Genomic DNA, 19335 nt, shown 5'->3' with positions numbered 1-19335 from the left:
CCCTGTGTCTCCAGAGGTCTCCTCACTGATATCTGGAGTCCCAGGCATAGTAGTTGGAGGAGGGTGGTGATTGCAAGTGCCCAGTGGCATCAATGAACCCCATTAATGCTGTTTGTTTGGAAGATCCACAGGGTCTACTCCTTCCTGGATTACATTATGGGTGGATGCCAGATTCACTTCACTGTAAGTAACACTTTCTTTGTCACCTCCTTGGTGATGCTGGGAACACTGCCAGGAGCAGAGCCACCCACTATACTGGGCTGTAGACAGCTTGAAAGGGAATTTCGGGGCTGGGCTGGGGGAGGCAGTCACTTCCTGGGCAGGACCTTGGTGGTCAGCAGGGGCGATGAGAACCTTGGAGCTTTGCTAACCGAACCAGTGTCTGGTTCTCTATTTGAAGAGTAAACTCCTTTGCAAATGATCTCTGGTCAGGAAAATATCCTGCCATTATCTAGATCTCTGGGCTTTTTTCCTCCTCTGCTCAGAGGGTGGGTATTCTGGGGGTGTAAACTAATTGTAACATTATCTCAAGCAAAACATAATGTGGAGATCAGCGTACTGTGAAAGGCAAGTCATATACGCTCGGGGGTGTTCCAAAAATGATAGACTTGGGATTATTCACAGCCAGTTTCACATCATTACCCAGAATAACAGAGGCAACAATTAATATTGGTTAATTGAGGGCATGGCCCTCCTGAGGCATCTTAATGGATGCTGAGCTCCAAGTCTGAGAGACAACAGTTCAAATCCTGACTTTGACATAGCACCTTACTATTCTACAGATGAGGAAACGGAGGCTGCTAGAACTCAAATGACTTTCAATGATTTTCCTTATTCACACAGTTGATGAGTGTCTCATGCAAGATTTGAACTTAGATCTTCTCTCCAAGTTCAGTGGGCTATCTACCAAGATCCCCGGATGCACTAGAAGGGGTCAAACACTCCCCATAGAGCACAGTGTATTCTTACAGCAGCATTATTGCCTGCCAGCCCTACCCCCTACTCATCTCCCTCAGCTTGCTTTGATGGTAGTGGAAGGTGGTGGAAGAGCAAAATTGTAGCTGAGCCTCAGGGATACTTCAGAGAATCATTTGGTTGAAGGGGACTCCAGAGGTCACGGAGTACAACCTGGTTGTGAACAGGATCCCCTCTCTCTACATCATTATAGACATTAATTATATCTCCAGTCATCTTGATTCATATCCGGCCACTGGACCCAGATGACTGAAGGAGAAAGTGAGGCTGGCGACTTAGTACAGCATCTCCCTTAATTATAGATATCCAGTCTTAGCCTGAAGACACCCAAGAAAAGGAAACCCCTTGTCTCCTGAAAGAACCATTTCCCTTCAGTTGTAATTCTTAGAAAATCTTGAATTACTTACAACTTAAATTTGTCTTTCTGAAACTTCCCCCTGTTGCTTCTAGTTCCATCTCCTCAGAACAAAGCCAATCTTTTTCCTTTTTTCACATGAAGGAAGGAAATAAACAATTAAGTGCCTACTATGTTAATTGCATTATAAATATTATCTCATTTGATCCTTATAATAATCTTATGAGGTAATTTCTATTATTATTCCCATTTTACACTTGATATTTGTCCTTTCTTTTCTTTTTTCTTTTTCTTTTTTTGTTTTTTTTTTGCAAGACAATGGGGTTAAGTGACTTGCCCAAGGTCACACAGCTAAGAAAGTAATAAGTGTTTGAGACAGGATTTAAATTCAGGTTCTCTTGGCTCTAGAACCTCTGTTCTATCCATTGTGCCACCTAGATGCCCCCTGTCTTTCATTTTCAAAGAAGGTCATGACATCAGGGAAGTGATGCCATGACAAGCACACCAATTAGATTTGAGGGAAGGAGATGCTGTGCTAAGTGACCATCCTTGCTTTCTCCTCCAAAGTCATCTGGGTCCAGTGGTCGGATATGGATTAGGATGACTGGAGATAACCCTGGATTTGAAGCAATCAGGGTTAAGTGATTTGTCCAGGGTCACACAGCTAGGAAGTTCAGTTGAGAGAGCATTAGACTGAAGATCTATAGGTCCCTGTTTCCATCCCTGGCTTCAACACATTTTACAGTTAAGGAAAGAGAGGCACATTAAGGTTAAATGACCCTGGGGTCATGCAAATAGTAAGTATATGAGACTAGATTTGAACTCAAGACTTCCTGACTCTGGGGGGGGGGGCCGCTAGACGGTACAACAGATGGAATGGTGATCCTCGATTAGGAACACTCATCTTTTTAAGTTCAAATCCAGACTCAGTTACTTAACTAGTTTTGTGACCCGGGCAAATCTCTTAACCCTGTTTACCTCAGTCTCCTCATCTGTCAAATGAACAGGAGAAGGAAAGGGTAAACTACTTCAGTATCTTTGCCAAGAAAACCCCAAATGGAGTCATAAAGCATTGCATACAGCTGAACAATAATATATCTACATGTACACATATACGAATGCAAATATATGCATCTGTGCATATGTATATATCTATATTTCTGTTGAGTCACAAAGGGTCACAAAAGGGTCACAAAGCTGGTAAGTGCCAGGTTCCCCCTGGGGCCAGTGCTCTACCTACTGCACTGCCTAGCTGGCTCCTATATTTCCTTCAAAATAAACAACTTTCTGACTCCGGGCACCATCTGCCTGCCACTCTCTGGTTATATGAAAACAGCCTTTCCTTTCCCTCCAAGTCTTTTCTTCTCTAGGTTAAACATCTCCAATTCCTTCTACCCACCTTTAAGTGATTTTGCATCTGCCAGGGAGTGGTGTCCTCCCCCTTCCAATCTTCATTTCAGAGGCCCCTTTCAGTCACTGTCCAGCTCTGACTCCCTGGTCCATAAGGTAGTCTGGAATGCTCTGAATGGCAAAACAATCATTCCAATTCTGTCCATTGAGCCCCAGTGCTAACACTCTCTGCCTCGAGCTCTCTGACCCAATCCTTGCCAGCTGCACCTTGAACCCAGCTTTTCATTCAGGTTGTGTCATTACTAAGTTGTGTGACCTTAGACAATTTGTTTCACATCTCTGAATTTAGTGTCTTTATCTGACAAATGATAATACCAGGACAATAGTGTCCCTTGAGACTATCGTGAGGATCAGAAGATAATGGGTAGGAAAGCTCTTTGAAGTGCATGAACCACTCCGTGGGGAACTTGCCAGGTGGTCTTTATTATCATTCAGGTATATCCTGATTCATTGCACCTTTCCTGCTCTCCAGGTGGCCATTGATTTCACAGCTTCCAATGGAGATCCTCGAAACAGTTGCTCTCTCCATTATATCAACCCCTACCAGCCCAATGAGTACTTGAAGGCACTCATTGCTGTGGGAGAAATCTGCCAGGATTATGATAGGTAAGATGTCCACTTTCCCTATTGCCTTTGTACCAGTCATCTTTTTGGGTTTTTTTGGTTTTTACAAGGCAATGGGGTTAAGTGACTTGCCCAAGGTCACACAGCTAGGTAATCATTAAGTGTCTGAGGTCAAATTTGAACTCAGGTCCTCCTGACTCTAGGGCTGGTGCTCTGCCCACTGCACCACCTAGCTGCCCCACCAGTCACCTTTTATCCCCACCTTGGTTCATCTCCTTTCTCTTTTCCCTGTTCTTATCTCCTGGAAACTCTATGGGAGGGGGGTGAATCAGCCAGGTAGGATGGGAGCAGGGGAGAATTCAAGGTAAAATGGGAGCATGAGGGTCAGTAAGGCAGGATGGGAGCATGGGAGTCTTCAAGGTAAGATGGGAACATGTGGGTCAGTAAGGCAGGATGGGAGCGTGGGGGAATGGGAGTGCTGAACCTATCATTTGCTCTTTTCCAGTGACAAGAAATTTTCTGCCTTGGGCTTTGGTGCCCGGATTCCTCCCAAGTATGAGGTCAGAACGTCTAAACACATATTTATAAACCTGAGATCCCCAGCTTTGGTTTTGTATCACTAGCCTGGAGTTTTTTTTTTCTCTAAAGCAAGATTCTTAGCCCCTTTGCAGCCTGTCTTTTCGAAGTCTAGGGAAGCCTATGAATCCCTTCATAGAATAATATTTTTAAAGGCATACAATAAAATCATAGTTCTAGAAATCAATTGTAGCGCAATCTAGTTATCAAAATAGTTTTTAAAAACCTAAACAATACCACAGAACCAAAAATCAAGTTTGCAGACATCAGGTTAAGAATTCTTGATCTAATAAAATGATATTTAATCATCAGCCATCCATGTTTATCCATTTCATTCTATTCATTCAGTTAACATTTATCAGGGATCTACTATGGCCCCCTAGATGGTACAGTCCATAGAGTGCTGGTTTTGGAGTCAGCAGGACCTAAGTTCCAATGTGACTTCAGACACTTACTAACTATGTGACCCTGGGCAAGTCACTTAACCCCCTTTCCTCAGGTTCCATATTGGTCAAATGAGTTGGAGAAAGAAATAAACTATTCTAGTATCTCTGCCAAGAAAAATTCAGATGGAATGGAGACTCAGACACTGAAACAACTAAACCATTTGCCAAGAATTGGGCATGTTATTGAGACCAAGTTTCACTATCATTCCTAAGTGAGGTGGGCAACCATCTGGTAAATCCATAAATAGTAATAATTCTAAGGCGGGGACTTCACTATGTATCTGCTAGAATCTTCCAACCTCCTGAGCAAGGGCATTTCTTTCCCAGGGTACTGAGGAGTGGAGCAGGCTAAGCCAGGATTTGAGGGAATGAAGTAGTATAAATTTTAATCCCCCCCTCCCCACTGGAAAAATGATTTCATTGGCATGCCACTCCCATTCTTGCTTTTGATTTCAGGTTTCCCATGATTTTGCCATTAATTTCAACCCGGATGATGATGAGTGTGAAGGTAAGAGGCTGAGTCCTTGGGTGGAGAGAACCAGACTTACTACTTTGAGAGGGGCCAGATTCAGCAAAGATTGTCTATTCCCAATGCCCCTGTACACTCTGCAGTGTCATTGCATCATAAACTTAGAACTGCGAGGAAAATAAGAGATCATTTAGTTCAATCCTCCCATTTTATAGATGAGCAAACTGAGGCCCAGAAGAAAGTAAGTCATTTGCCCCAGGCCATACTGGCTGTAAGTCTGGTCCTCAGATTCCAAATACATGCATATCTTTTCCGACTAATCCAAGTTATCTTTAAGGACCTAGGAGAAGTGACCCTTTCTGGTCTCTGGGACACCATGCTTGCTTTCTAGCAAGTGCGGCGGTCTGGGCTTTGATGAGAATTACCTGCCTTTTGTTGCATTTGGTTCTTTGGGTATAGGTTAGAAAAGAATGCTTCCTGAAGGTGTCAAGTTACTTTGGTATGGGGTGTGTGTGTGTGTGTGTGTGTGTGTATGTGTGTGTGTGTATATGTGTGATGGATACATAAGTGCTATGAAGCAATTTATTTTCTCCTCTCTACTTCCTCCCTCCCCAACAGGGATCCAGGGAGTAGTGGAATCATACCAGAACTGCCTACCCAAGATTCAGCTCTATGGCCCCACCAATGTGGCACCCATCATTGCCAAGGTGGCCAGGATGGCAGCAGCTGAGGAGAGAACTGGGGAGGCCTCTGTATGTACCCGAATGTACCTGGTGATACAAGAAAAGGGCAACTTAGAGCAATATCTAGCTGATCTAGGGTGGGGGAGAGGAAGGATTTTTCTTTAAAAAAAAGTTTAATGGATGTCTTTGGTTTCTATCTCATAGTAATTTCTTTTTTTGTTTTTTGAATTTTACAATTTTTTCCCCAATCTCGCTTTCCTCCCTCACCACAGAAAGCAGTCTGTTAGTCTTTACATTGTTTCCATGTTATACACTGATCAAAATTGAATGTGATGAGAGAGAAATCATATCCTTAAGGAAAAAAATAAAATTTAAGAGATAGCAAAATTACATAAGATAACTTTCATTTTAAAAATTTTAATTAAAGGTAATAGTCTTTGGTATTTTTTTTAAACTCCACAATTCTTTCTTTGGATACAGATGATATTCTCCATTGCAGATACCCCAAAATTGTTCCTGACTGTTGTACTGATGGAATGAGCAAGTCCATAAAGGTTGATCATCACCCCCATGTTGCTGTTTAGGGTGTACAGTGTTCTTCTGGTTCTGCTCATCTCACTCAGCATCAGTTCATGCAAATCCTTCCAGGCTTCCCTGAATTCCCATCCCTCCTGGTTTCTAAAAGAACAACAGTGTTCCATAATGTACATATAACACAATTTGTTCCCCAATTGATGGACATTCACTCAATTTCCAAATTTTTTCCACCACAAACAGGGCTGCTGTGAATATATTTGTACAAATGATGCTTTACCCCTTTTCCTCATAGTAATTTCTGAAAGTATTTGCCCCTTTCTTCCTTCTTCCCCCCTTTCTTTCCCTCCCATTTCCCTCTAAATTGAACCCTTTTGTGTAACAAAGAGAAACAATAAAACAAAACACCCAATACAGTTACTTGTCTGACAGTGCATCCACCCTCTAACATCATAGACTCTTCCCTGCTTAATGGAGGGAGGCTTGTTTCATTATGTTCTCCGGTTTCATTATCAATTGCTCAATTACAGAGTTTAATATCTTCATTTAAATTCTTGTAGTATGTATATTGAGTTTTCAGTTTTGCTGATTTATGCATCAGTTCATATAAATCTCCTCATGCTTTTCAGGGTTCTATATGGTCATCATTTCTTACCGTACTATGACAATTCTATTATATGCATATAAGATCTTTTATTTTGACTATTCTCCAAACAACGTCCGGCCAAGGCTTTCCCAGAAGGCTACTCACTGAGCCAACCCTTTATCAACCTTAAAGCACAGACACATGTGAATTATGATTAAAGCATCAGAATGAGAGTATAGTGTAATTGAAGTTGAATTATATTATCTTTCTATTATGAACTATAAAATATGGCTGACTAAATAGGCTCTAGAAGGCTAGAAGGCAACCTGAGGCTGTTTGCTGGGCTGGAGGGTAGGAGTTCTCTGTCCTTGGGGCTCAGTAAATTCTTGGGATCTCAGACAACTGAATACAAATCATCTAATAGAAGGATCAGTGGCCTTGCCAGGGTTTGAAACTTCTGCCAATTGTTGGCAATTTTCTGCTGAATTGACTTGGAGGCATAATAATGATACCTGACATTTTAATTGGGCTTTAAAGTTGGTGAAGCATTTTGAGTATGTTCTTACTTGTGCCTCACAACAACCTGAAGAGGTAGATGCTACAGGTACTCTCCTTTTACAGATGTGGAAACTGAGGATCAGAAAAGTTAATGTGTAGTTAAATAGCACGTATAACAATGTGTAACAATTCAACATAGCATGTTGGACTGGAAGCCAGGTCTTTTGGGCTATCAAGTTAACCCATAGCCCTGGTGATGGTAGCCTTCCTGATTTGATGGGAGATATTTCCCCTATGGGGTTCAGAGGAAGGAGATGGCGAAGAGAGCAATTCATGTTTAAAAAGAAGGATGGAAGGAAACTTAGATGACCAGTGAGTCCAACCTTCTCAGTTTATAGATGAAGAAACTGAGGCACAGAGAGGTTAAGAGATCTACCCAGGGTGTCTGAGCCAAAATTTGAATAGGGTCTTCTTGACTCTGTTGCCTCTTTTAGTTAGGGGGGGATGCCCCTTCTAATTAGAGGCTGCCAAATGCTGTTATGGTGCATAGAACCCTGAACCCAAAGTCAGGAAGACCTGAGTTCAAATTGGACTGCAAACATTTATACAGGGTATTTGACCTGGGCAAGTCTTAGCCCACTGTTTACCTCTGCTTCTTCTTATAAAATGGGGATAATTATGACATCTTTGAGTTGTTATGAGGGTCAGATGAGATGAGATTCGTAAATTTTAAAGTATAAGTGCTTGCTATTATTCTAATTCTGAATTTCTGTGAAAGAAATAATGGTTCTCTGTTGCTGCTCCTCCTATTTGACTCTTGTCAGTTAGACAAGGACTTGGTAAGGGATTACAGTGATTTACCTAGAAAGCCAAAGGAAGTGGAAATGTTAGAACCAAAGAAGACTTAGAAATGACATGACAGGCATCTTCAAGTATTTGAAGGACTTTTTGAAGGACTTTTGTTTTGCCTGGCCCAGTAGGTAATGGTATCTCAGTACTGAGAGATGGTTGGAAGTAGCTTGGAGAAAGATTTAAGTCTTCACACAAAGAACTGTCCAGACATGGAATGGATGGTGTTGGAGAAGTTGTGGCTTTCCCCCTTGTTGGCTGTCAACAATTAAAGGTTGGACAACCGATTCATTTCAACCAACAGTTATTAAGCCTCTATATTGTGCAAAACATTGTGTTAGACATTGAAGATATAAAGATAATGACAAAAATAATCATGTTGGAAAGGGGTTCTTGTGATTCTGAAGCTTCAGCTGTGGCTACCTTGGAAAGCAAGGAGATGACTTCAACAACCCCCAACAATGTTCAGAGCCAAGGAAGGGAAGAGGCATGTAATGAGTCTTGTTGACCTTGATAGTGGAACTCTGTGTACTGGACCTTGAGTATTTGAGGATTGTAAGACTATATCAAAGTATCTGAAGGATAATTGAATCATTGGACTTGCAGTTAAAAGACTGGGATTTGTGTGCTAGCTTTGCCATTTACTAATTGTGTGACTTTGGGTAAGTTCTTCTCTGCACCTCAATTTCCTCATTTGTAAAATGAAGTTACTACATTAGAGGTTAGTTGTGAGCATTCAGTCAGCTCCTATGAGTTGTGAACTCATCCAACCTTTCTGGAGAGCAATTTGGAATTATGCCTAAAGGGCAACAAAAATGTGCATACCCCTTGATCCAGCAATACCACTACTGGGTCTACACCCCAAAGAGATCATGAAAAAGGGTAAAACCATCACTTGTACAAAAATATTCATGGCAGCCCTGTTTTGTGGTGGCAAAGAAATGGAAATCGAGTGAATGTCCATCAATTGGGGAATGGCTGAACAAATTGTGGTATATCTATGGAACACTTGTTCTATTAGAAATCAGGAGGGATGGGAATTCAGAGAAGCCTGGAAGGATTTGCATGAACTGATGCTGATCAAGATGAGCAGAACCAGAAAAACACTGTACACCCTAACAGCAACGTGGGGTTGATGATTAATCTTTTTTTTTTTTTTAGGTTTTTGCAAGGCAAATGGGGTTAAGTGGCTTGCCCAAGGCCACACAGCTAGGTATTTATTAAGTGTCTGAGACTGGATTTGAACCCAGGTACTCCTGACTCCAAGGCCGGTGCTTTATCCACTACGCCACCTAGCCACCCTATTACCTTTAATTTTTTTAAAAAAACCAGCATCTTATTATGCAATTTACTTCATATTTTCTTCTTAAGGATATGATTTCTCCCTCATCACATTCAACTTAGGTCAATGTAGCATAGAAACAATGTAAAGACTACCAGACTGCCTTCTGTGAGGGTGGAGGGAGGGAAGCGAGATGGGGGGAGGAATTGTAAAATTCAAAATAAATTAATTAATTAAATAAAAAAGTAGTTCCTCAAAAAAAAATTAACAGCTCCTATATACTAGATGATGTACTAAGGGCTTGGATTATAAAGAAAGGCAAAAACATGATTTCTATTCTCAAGGGACTCCCAGTCTAATGGGAGAAATCCTATGTAAATAATTATAAAAGGAAAAGTTAGAGAAGAGAAGATGAAAAGTAAACTCAGGAGGGAAGATACTAGAAACTGGGGAGTCTAGTAAAGAACTCCTGCATAAGGTTCTATCTATGTCTATGTCTATGTCGGTCTCTCTCTGTCTGTCTCTATATCTATCTCTATATTTTTATCTCTCTCTAATCTATCTTTCTGTATAGCTATATCTATCTCTCTATATATCCATATCTAAACTCTCTGTCTGATGTTTGCCCTTCTTTTCTGAAGAAGACCACAACATCAGGGAGGTGATGCCATGACAAGCATGTGAAATGGATTTGAGTGAGAGTGAGGCTGTGCTAAGTTACCAGTCTCACTTTCTCCTCCAGAGCCATCTGGGTCCAGTGACACACACACATATATTTTAATTAATGCTTTATTTTCCCCCAGTTAACATATAAAGACAATTTTAACATTCAATTAAAATTTTTTTGAGTCCCAAATTCTCTGTCCAGTCTTACCTCCTGCCTCTCTGAGATAGTAAGCAATTTGTTATAGGTTATACATATTCAATCATCCAAAATATTATATGGTGAGATATTTTGAGCTGAGTCTTGAAGGCAACCTGGGAAGCTTGGAGGCAGAAGTGAGGAAGGAGAACATTTTAGGTACCAGAGACAGATAGTGCAAAGGCAGAGAGATGGGAGTTGACATGTTTTAAAGCAGCAAATAGGTCTATGTTTCTGGAGAGTCAAGTTTATAGAGGGGAGTAAAGTACAAAAATAAATGTTTATTAACTGAAGAAGATTGAAAAGGTCTAAAGGGACTAGGTTGTGAAGGCTTTGAATGTTGGATTGGGAGTATTAGGGAGTTACTGAAGTTTTTTGAGTGAGGAAATAGGGAGTGACATGGTCAGGTCTTTGATGTAGAATTTATCTTGACATACTGAAAAGTGCTGTTCTTGAGATTTTTTTTGGGGGGGGAATCCATGTTTTATTTCACAACTTGACTAATAAGGAAATATTTTCTATGACTATACGTGTATAATCTATATTGAATTGCATGTCTTTTTCATGTGGGTAGGGTGGAGAGAGAGGAAAAAAGAGAAAATATGAAATTCAAAGTTTCAAAAATGAATGATAAAAATAGTTCTGGGGCAGCTAGATGGTGCAGTGGATACACCGTTCCTGGAGTCAGGAGGACCTGAGTTCAAATCTGACCTCAGACATTTAATAATTACCTAGCTGTGTGATCTTGGGCGAGCCACTTAACCCCATTGCCTTGAAAAAACTAACAAAAAAATAGTTCTCCATGCAACTTGGGGAAAATAAAATACTAAAATAAGTAATAATTTATAAAAAGAAAAAAAAGCAATCACCTTGGCAGCTGAGTGGAGAGTGGATTGGAGTGGGAAGAGGCATGAAGCAGAGACCAGTTAGAAGGTTGCTGCAATAGCCTCGGAAAGAATACTTTCTTTGTAAAGTGTACTTAATATCAGGGGGCAAAGTACTTTTCCTAGATTATCTCATAGAAATGCAAACTGTTTGACTCTAGGTTGGGAAAGCTGCGGAAGGACAGTTATTAGTTTCTGCCTAAAGGATGCTTTTGTCTTCATTCTCTGAGCGTCCTCCCTTGCCCAACTTTGCCCATCAAGGCAGAAGTTAGCCTGTTGGTGAGCTAGAGCCTTGGGCAGGCACTTAGGGCCCCCCACCCTGGCTTCCTGCTGCCTGCTCCCCAGTCTCTCTGCTGCCCTTTAGCAACATTTGAGCAGCTGTTAATCACCACCAGGAACCCCTTCTGTTAATACAGTTCTCCTGGCAAGTCAACAGATAGCAGCTGGTGAGATGTGATGGGGGTGGAGGGGAAGGAAAGGTCAGGAATTACCCAGGGGTTGGCAAGCATCTGTGTGATTCACATACAGCATCGAGGATAGACTTGGTAACCTCATTGCCATCCTTGACCAGGAAGGAGCAACAGAACCTCCTTTAGTAAGAGAGATTCAATCTCATCTGAAAGTCTGAGCCAATGGTGGCCAGTCTTTGAATACAAAATCCAAAACTCATTTGGGGTTTTTGCATTTTTTGTCTTGTTTCTTGAAAATGAATGTACCTGATGTTAGGATTCATTTGGAACAAAATGACAGCAAGGTGGTGCAATGGATAGAGCACAGACCCTGGAGTCAGGAGTACCTGAGTTCAAATCCAGCCTCAGACACTTAATAATTACCTAGCTGTGTGGCCTTGGGCAAGTCACTTAAACTCATTGCCTTGCAAAAAAAAAAAAAAGAGAATAACATTTGGAACAAAATGATGAAACTTCAAGGGGAAGAGCTGATTTAAGAAATATTGGAGAAGGAAGCTAGATGGTTCAGTGGATAGAGCACCAGCCCTGGAGCCGTGAGGACCTGAGTTCAAATTTGACCTCAGACACTTAATACTGACTTAGCTGTGTGACTTTGGGCAAATCACTTAACCCCATTGCCTAGCAAAAATCTTTTAAAAAAAAACCCAAAGAAATATTGGAAAATTAGCCAGATCCTCTAGTCACATCCCAACCTTCTTTCCCATTCCATGCCAGGGATGGATAGCAAGATGATCTTTCTTATTTTCCTTAAGCTTCCCATTTTTATGACCCTTCTTGGACGTTGAGGTAGATAGATATTTTTGGTTTAAAAAGCTTTCCTTTCAAACCTCTGCTAGATTCTGAGCTGTCAACAGAGGACTTCATTAAGCCATCAGTCAGAAAAGCTTATTAATTAGGCACATACTGTGTGACTATAAAGCACATACATCATTTGCTAAGAGCTGGAACTACAGAGTCCCTGCGCAAAAGACTTAAACAAGGTACTGGGGAGAACAATAAATGAAATAGCCAGTATTAAGTGCCTTATAATTATTTTCTTGTTTGACCCTCACAATGTCCCTTCAAGGTAGGTGCAATTATAATCTCCATTTTATAGATGAGGAAACTGAGGCAAACAGAATTGAAATGACCTTCCCAGGATCACCTAGGCAGTAAGAGTAGGAAGTCACATTTGAACTTACAAGGATGAATCTTGCTCATTTTAGGTGTCACACTCTATCCAGTGTGACACCACCTAATTGTCCCTAGGAAATGGCTGTGTATATACAGAGCAAGTAGCCTATGTTGGGAATCCCTGTCAGTGTAGGACATGTTGCTTATTAAAGGCTTTAACATTGTTCCCTACCCCTTCTCCTTGGTGCTCATCTGCCATTTCTATTTAAAAGATGGAAGGGGCAGCTGGGTGGCGCAGTGGACCATGGAGTCATGAAGACCTGAGTCCAAATTTGACCTCAGACACTTAATGATTACCTAGCTGTGTGACCTTGGGCAAGTCACTTAACTTTGTTGCCTTGTAAAAATTTTAAAAAATGATGGAACTGTGGAAGAATAGTCAGACTTCCCAAGTCTGTGGAGAGTAGAACTTGAAGTCTCTCCTTGGAAGAGAGATTTCTCTCCAAATTAGTGACTCAAGAAGGATCAGAGGAAACTATCAGCTCAGGATGTGACACAAAGATTATGAATCAAATTTCTCTGGGAGAACAGGCAAGGGAATAGAACTTCCTTCCTCACAGCAGAGAGGCAGGGAACTACCAGGATAGAATAGTGTATACATTGCCAAATGTCACTAGATTGAATATTTCTGTTTATCTTTTCTTTGTCACCAGGCATATTTCAGTCTGGAGAGGTTGAAACAACTGTTATTTATAGGGAAAAAGTGTCAGTAAAAAGTATCAGTATGCACTAAAAAAATCCCAGGGTAAAGTGTGTTTCCTAGAGAGGCAAAGGATTATGAAATATTATAAGCTATATAATAACTCTCTATAAATAGAAATGGAGATGAGGTCCATATGTTGATTCTTTTCTTTGAATTCAGGCATATCTGAGTGAATGAATATATATATTTTAAAATTTAATTCTTTTTTTTTTTGGCAAGACAATGAGGTTAAGTGATTTGTTCAAGGTCACACAGGTAATTATTAAGTGTCTGATGCCAGATTTGAATGTAAGTCCTCCTGACTCCAGGGCCAGTGCTCTATCAAATGTGCCATCCACCCTGAGTGGATGATAATATTGCACCATCCAGATGAGGATCAACCCCATTCTATTACCTGGATAAAGGGCAATAATATGCAAAGGAATGTTCTAGGGTATACAACTTTCCAACCAGGCCTTTAAGAATGATAATGGCTCTGATCATAAAAACAAGTTGCTCAAAGGAATTTAGGGGAGACAGGAAAAGGAGAGCTAATGTTTGGGGATTTTGAATACATCATCTGAATCTGGGACAGAAGGACTAAGCTCTGTAATTAAAATCTCTAAATTCATGGAAAGGTTTGGATAGGGAAACAGACTTGCCCATCAAACCCTTACATATTAGGATAAGGGGGTCCTCTCAAAGCTAGAAAACATGGGCTTTTAAGCTGTTCCCTCACCCCAAAAAGATCTTTATGCTGCCTTATAAAAAAGATGATATGGAACTTTTGCCAAGAGATATACAAACTGAAAGTACAAATTCAGGAAATTTTTGATGGCTATGATAGGCTATGAAAAGGCAATTCATGTGTTGACCAAGAGCAAATGAATTGGAGTCAATCCTAGTGACCTACCAATAGTAGAACTTTTTATATGGTGTGTGTTTTGTCCCTGGTTTGAGGACAGGGACTGTTTTTGCTTTTTCTATGTAGTCCAAATGCTTAGGATAGTGCCTGCCATTTTGCCTTCTTATACTTTGTCCTTCGTCTTCTTGTCAGAACCAAAAGGTTCTGTAGAAGGACTACAGGCTTTCCATTTTTAGTTCCTTCTGAGACAGAAGAATAAGGAGTGTCAAGCTGGAGATACCTAGGTGGAGGGTATTCTTAGTTTGGCCAATGTTTCCATTTTGGGAAGAATATCTTGAGCATGTGGGGTTCAGTGGTCAGTTACAATGATAATAGTTCCCTCGGGGTTCACAAGGACCTATGAGAGCACCCCTGAGTGGTGGGAGAGGGGGAAAGACAAAGGGGAAAACTTTGGAAGGAAGAGAAAACAAAGGTCTCTGCTTTGGAGATTCTTACTAGAGGTCATAAGAAGGGAAAGCAGTGACTTGTAGCCTTTGCCTTCCCAAAGAAAGTGGTTCTTTGGGCAGTTAGGTACCTCAGTGGATAGAGCATCCGCCCTGGAGTCAGGAGGACCTGAGTTCAAATCTGTCCTTGGACACACCTAGCTGTGTGACCTTGGGCAAGTCACTTAACCCTATTGCCTTGCAAAAAAAACAAAATAAAACATTCAAACAAAAAAAGAAAAAGGTTTTGCCCTTTAATCCCAGGGGAGGTGGCAGGGAGGCTATCCCGTTTCTCTCCAGTATCCTGCCTTTTTTCTCTCTGCACAGCAATACTACATTCTCCTGATCCTGACTGATGGCGTGGTGACCGACATGGCAGATACGAGGGAGGCCATTGTCCGTGCCTCCTACTTGCCCATGTCCATCATCATAGTAGGTGTGGGCAATGCTGACTTCACAGACATGCAGATTCTGGATGGGGATGATGGGGTCCTGCGTTCCCCCAAGGGAGAACCTGTTCTCCGAGACATTGTACAGTTTGTCCCCTTCCGAGAATTCAAGAACGTGAGTGTTTTGGGGTGATAATCAGCTTGTTTAAGGACAATGAGTACTGGAACATACTGATGGTGTAAAGGGAGGGGATGTTGGCAGGTGGCATTGGAATGGGGTACATGGGATTTAAATAAAGATGCTCTGATACTTCTATCTGTGCAGTAAATTTGATTTACTAAACATTTATCTCAAATCCCATCACAGGGGGATGCTGCTATAAGTCAGTGTCACTGCATGGACCTTAAAGATCACTAGTACTCAGAGATTGTCTCCCTTACATTTATATGATCCTAAGTACTTTCCAGAGTATATTAACTTACTTGATCCTCATTGCAATGCACTGAGGTAGGTAGGTAGGGCAAGTAGTATTGTCCCCATTTTACAGATAAGGAAACTAAGGTTCCAAGAAGTGAAGGGAACTTGCTCTGAGAAGACTTCAGTTTATTTTGTTAAAAATGTACAAATCCATAGGATTACAGGTTTTCATTTTCATTTCAAGGAATATCTTGACCCCTAGATTAAGTGTCTATTCACCAGTTCCCAATCCCATTAGATCTTGAAGAGGCTATATTTGTTACACACATAAAATTTCTCTTTTCCTTTCTCTCCTCAGGCATCTGCCACAGCTCTGGCCAAGTGTGTACTAGCCGAGGTGCCCAAGCAGGTGGTTGAGTACTACAGCCACAAGGAGCTTTCTCCCCGATGTCCCAATATGGACTCCCCTGATGCCAGCCCTGGCCCTCCACAGTGAAGAGGTGCTCTTGGACTCCAGCCAGCCACTACCCTTCCCTTCTCCTTCCATTGCTGAGTCTGGAGATAGGGAAGGAGACAAAATGGGTCTGGGAAGATGGAGAGGGAGGAGGTATTTGTTCTCTGTTTGTTTCAGGGCCCATCCCATTGCAATCCCCTTCCCCCAGTGCTCACATCAGACTCCCCCCCCCCCCTTTCTCTTCCTCTCCCCTTACATCTTGTGTTTCTATGGTGACTTGTTCTGGAGAGATCTGGACCAGGGACCATGGCCGATGTGTGACGAAAGGATCACAAAGAATGGGAGAATCCTGGCTCCTACTGATCCAGCCCCAGTGAAAGCCAATGCCCAGACAATAAATACTTGGCATCTCCTCTCCTTTGCTCCAGAAGGGGGACAGAGTGTGGGAATTAAAGAGAGGGGGTTGGAGCCCCAAAGAGCAGACAGAGTGGGCTTCTCTTCCCCTTTAGAATAATCTAAGGGAGCACCCTTTCCTACCTCCTAGCTGCAGGTTCCTATTTTGAACCCCCTCCCTTTGTGGTAATGGTGAGAGAATGGCTATCAGATACCAGAGTGATACTCTGTCCTCACAGCTTCTGGGGAGGTCAAACTGACCTGGCTGGTCTACCCAGGCTTAGCTCACCTGACTTGCTCTTCCCATCTCTCATCGCTGAGCTCAGAAATGGAAGTGGGAGAAATTAATTTGCAGGACTGGTGGATGAATTTTGACCAAAAGAGTTAGGTAAAGCCAATGACCTTATACTCTATTTCCTACTATCCATAAAAGACAGTAACCTTGCTCCTATCCCCAAAGAATTTCCGAGTGAAGGTGGGTATTAGGGAAAGACTTTGGAATTTATCTTCACTAGGCCTCTCAGATACCCAGGTGGCTTTCCTCATTCTCAGATCTGTAATTAGCATTTTTTTGCACCTGGAACAAGTAGCACAGGGAGGAACAAGAGGATGCTCACATGCACTATGGTCATGGGGAGAGGAAGAATTCTCTGGGATGTCACAAGAGTTCTTTATTGTCAAAGGAGACCACTGTTGTTAGGGATGGATCACTCAAAGGAGGATTTCCTCCAGCTCTCCCTTTACACTTTGCAAAGCCTCTGATTGCTCGGAGAGGCAAGTATGGACAAGAAGCATACTCTAGGCTGGTGCTGGTGGCACCAGAGATGGAAGGAAGTTTACTCTGAAATGGTGCAGTTGGCACCTTCTACATTTTCTGTCCTGGGGGGTAAAGCTTACTGCCCCCCCCATAATTACAGCTCTGTTCTATGCTCTTTCTCCTTTATTGAGCCCTTTGCCCATAAGGATTGTTTTTCCAGCTGTGACAACTCCCCAATCCCACGGGGCTTCAGGTGAAAGTGGTCAGATGGGGACAAATTTCTCCAGGACCTATCTTGCCTCCCTCCCTCATTATCTTTCCTACTGGCTCCTACATAGTCAAGTTCCCTTCCCATCCAGGCACCTGCTTCTCTCTTGGCTGGGGCCTTTAAGATCAGGACCCTTGTTACCCTTGGCTTGGACCCAAGAACCTGTCCAGTCATAGGTGAAGTGGGATCTATTGTCTCTCCCAGAGATGCAGCCCCATCAAGCAGACTCAACCATGCAGAACCCCCTTCCCAGCCCTCCAACTCCTCAAACCCTTAGGGCTGTCAGGCCAATGGATAGGAAATAAGGCTCAGTATCCCTCTCTCAGCAATATGCATGATTAAAAAAACCTCCCAGAAACTGCGATATTCCCCCCAACCCCCAGGTTTGTTGTCTGTTTACTTTTCAGTCTAATGAATCTCCATGTTCTTGTGAGCTCCCCTCCACCCTCTTCTTGTGCTGTCTGCTTGTATCTGCTGGTGTCTTCTCTAGCATTGTAGGAGGGGGGAATAGGGAGATGCAGAGGGAGAGAGTAATTCAATAAATAGTTTTCTTTTCCTGCAGCAGCCTGGTCCTTTTACTTCTGCATCTTTTCTCAGACCCACTCTGTACTATTTGGGTGGGGCTGGGGCTCTCAACAAGAAGCCTAGGGCAGAATTATGAAGTCGGGGATACCTGCCTTTTTTTCTCCCTCACTGTTCTGTTCACTGGGAAATAAGGTATAGTTTGAAAGAGTCATTGCTACCATTTCTTTCTTTTATCTCCCCCCTCCCATGCCTTCCCTTATAACAGAACAATGACTACAAGAACAAAAACACCCAGATATTTATTCACCATATCAGTCAGGAGGACAAGAGCTTGAATCCAGCCTCAGACACTTGCCTCTTACTAGCTGTGTGACCGGGGCTATCTCCATTCATTCTGATTCATATCTGGCCACTGGACTAGATAGTCCTGGAGGAGAAAGTGAGGCTGGTGACTTAGCACAACCCCCCTCACTCAAACACAATTCACATGCTTGTCATGGCATCACTCCATCATATCCTTCGAGAATGAAGAACAAACATCTTCAGGGTCAGTTTTTTGGGTGGGTCTGGAACCAAGAGTTGATCAGTGTAAGAAACTCCATCAAGGATGTTTTATTTTTGTTTAAATGGTTTTTATTAAGATATCTTAACAAAATGGCACATCTCTCTCATGGTGGGAGAGAGGGACCATCAGGGATGTTTTAAAGAGGGGATCATGAAAATAAAAAAGCCCTAAGTTGGGGTAGCTAGGTGGCGTAGTGGATAAAGCACCGGCCCTGGAGTCAGGAGTACCTGGGTTCAAATCCAACCTCAGACACTTAATAATTACCTAGCAGTGTGGCCTTGGGCAAGCCACTTAACCCCATTGCCTTGAAAAAATCTAAAAAACAAGTCCTAAATGACTGGGGGCAGGGGTGGAGGGTGAGGGCCCAGGGCAAGTCCCTAGACATTGGGATTCCCAGGCTGAATGCCCGGTGGAGGACATTTTGCCTTTTTAAACTATCTTGTGTAGGCTGGAAGAGCTGTAGTTACTCCTTGGCCATTCTTATCCACTGCTGATTGGTATAAGAGAGATCTGACCTACTTTGTCCCTAAACAAGGGGCCTGACTTAGGCACCAAGATATCTAGCCATCCCTAGGGCTCACATAGAGATCACATTTAGGGCAGACACCCAAGATTCTTTAGCCCCACTGCAGTTCAGAGCTCTTGATTTCAAATGAACTACCAACCTCAGCCTCAATATCAGGGAGTTACCGGATGACACCCCAATTATCTAACCTTAGAGCTAGTTCTGTCCCTTGGGAGTGAAGGGAAGGAGTAGGAATGGAGGTCAGTCAGAATGACCTAGAACCATGGGGAGATCCATAAAAGAACCATTAGCCCAGGCCTGAGGTGACTGGGGTCTTTGGCTTCAGACATTTAATAGTTGTGTGACCCTGACCAAATCACTTCACCCTGTTTCACTCAGCCAGCTAGGTTTTGCAT

The 19335-nt window shown here is 42.3% G+C and overlaps 1 protein-coding gene across 1 annotated transcript in view; it reads left to right on the top strand.

Moving 5' to 3' along the window:
• CPNE7 (copine 7) overlaps nucleotides 1-17819 on the top strand; it is a 42867-nt gene extending 25048 nt beyond the window's left edge. The window contains exons 9-15 of the mRNA XM_074223026.1: nucleotides 124-183; nucleotides 3213-3346; nucleotides 3810-3864; nucleotides 4783-4834; nucleotides 5414-5547; nucleotides 14973-15209; nucleotides 15811-17819. Coding sequence (XP_074079127.1) covers nucleotides 124-183; nucleotides 3213-3346; nucleotides 3810-3864; nucleotides 4783-4834; nucleotides 5414-5547; nucleotides 14973-15209; nucleotides 15811-15948 — 810 coding nt within the window. The 3' untranslated portion in view covers nucleotides 15949-17819. The remainder of the gene's footprint in view (nucleotides 1-123; nucleotides 184-3212; nucleotides 3347-3809; nucleotides 3865-4782; nucleotides 4835-5413; nucleotides 5548-14972; nucleotides 15210-15810) is intronic.
• The last annotated feature ends 1516 nt before the right edge of the window (nucleotides 17820-19335 follow it).

This window comes from Macrotis lagotis, chromosome 1 (assembly GCF_037893015.1).
Source record: "Macrotis lagotis isolate mMagLag1 chromosome 1, bilby.v1.9.chrom.fasta, whole genome shotgun sequence".
Classification (NCBI taxonomy): Eukaryota; Metazoa; Chordata; class Mammalia; order Peramelemorphia; family Peramelidae; genus Macrotis; species Macrotis lagotis.
This window is presented reverse-complemented; position numbering and strand designations above follow the sequence as displayed.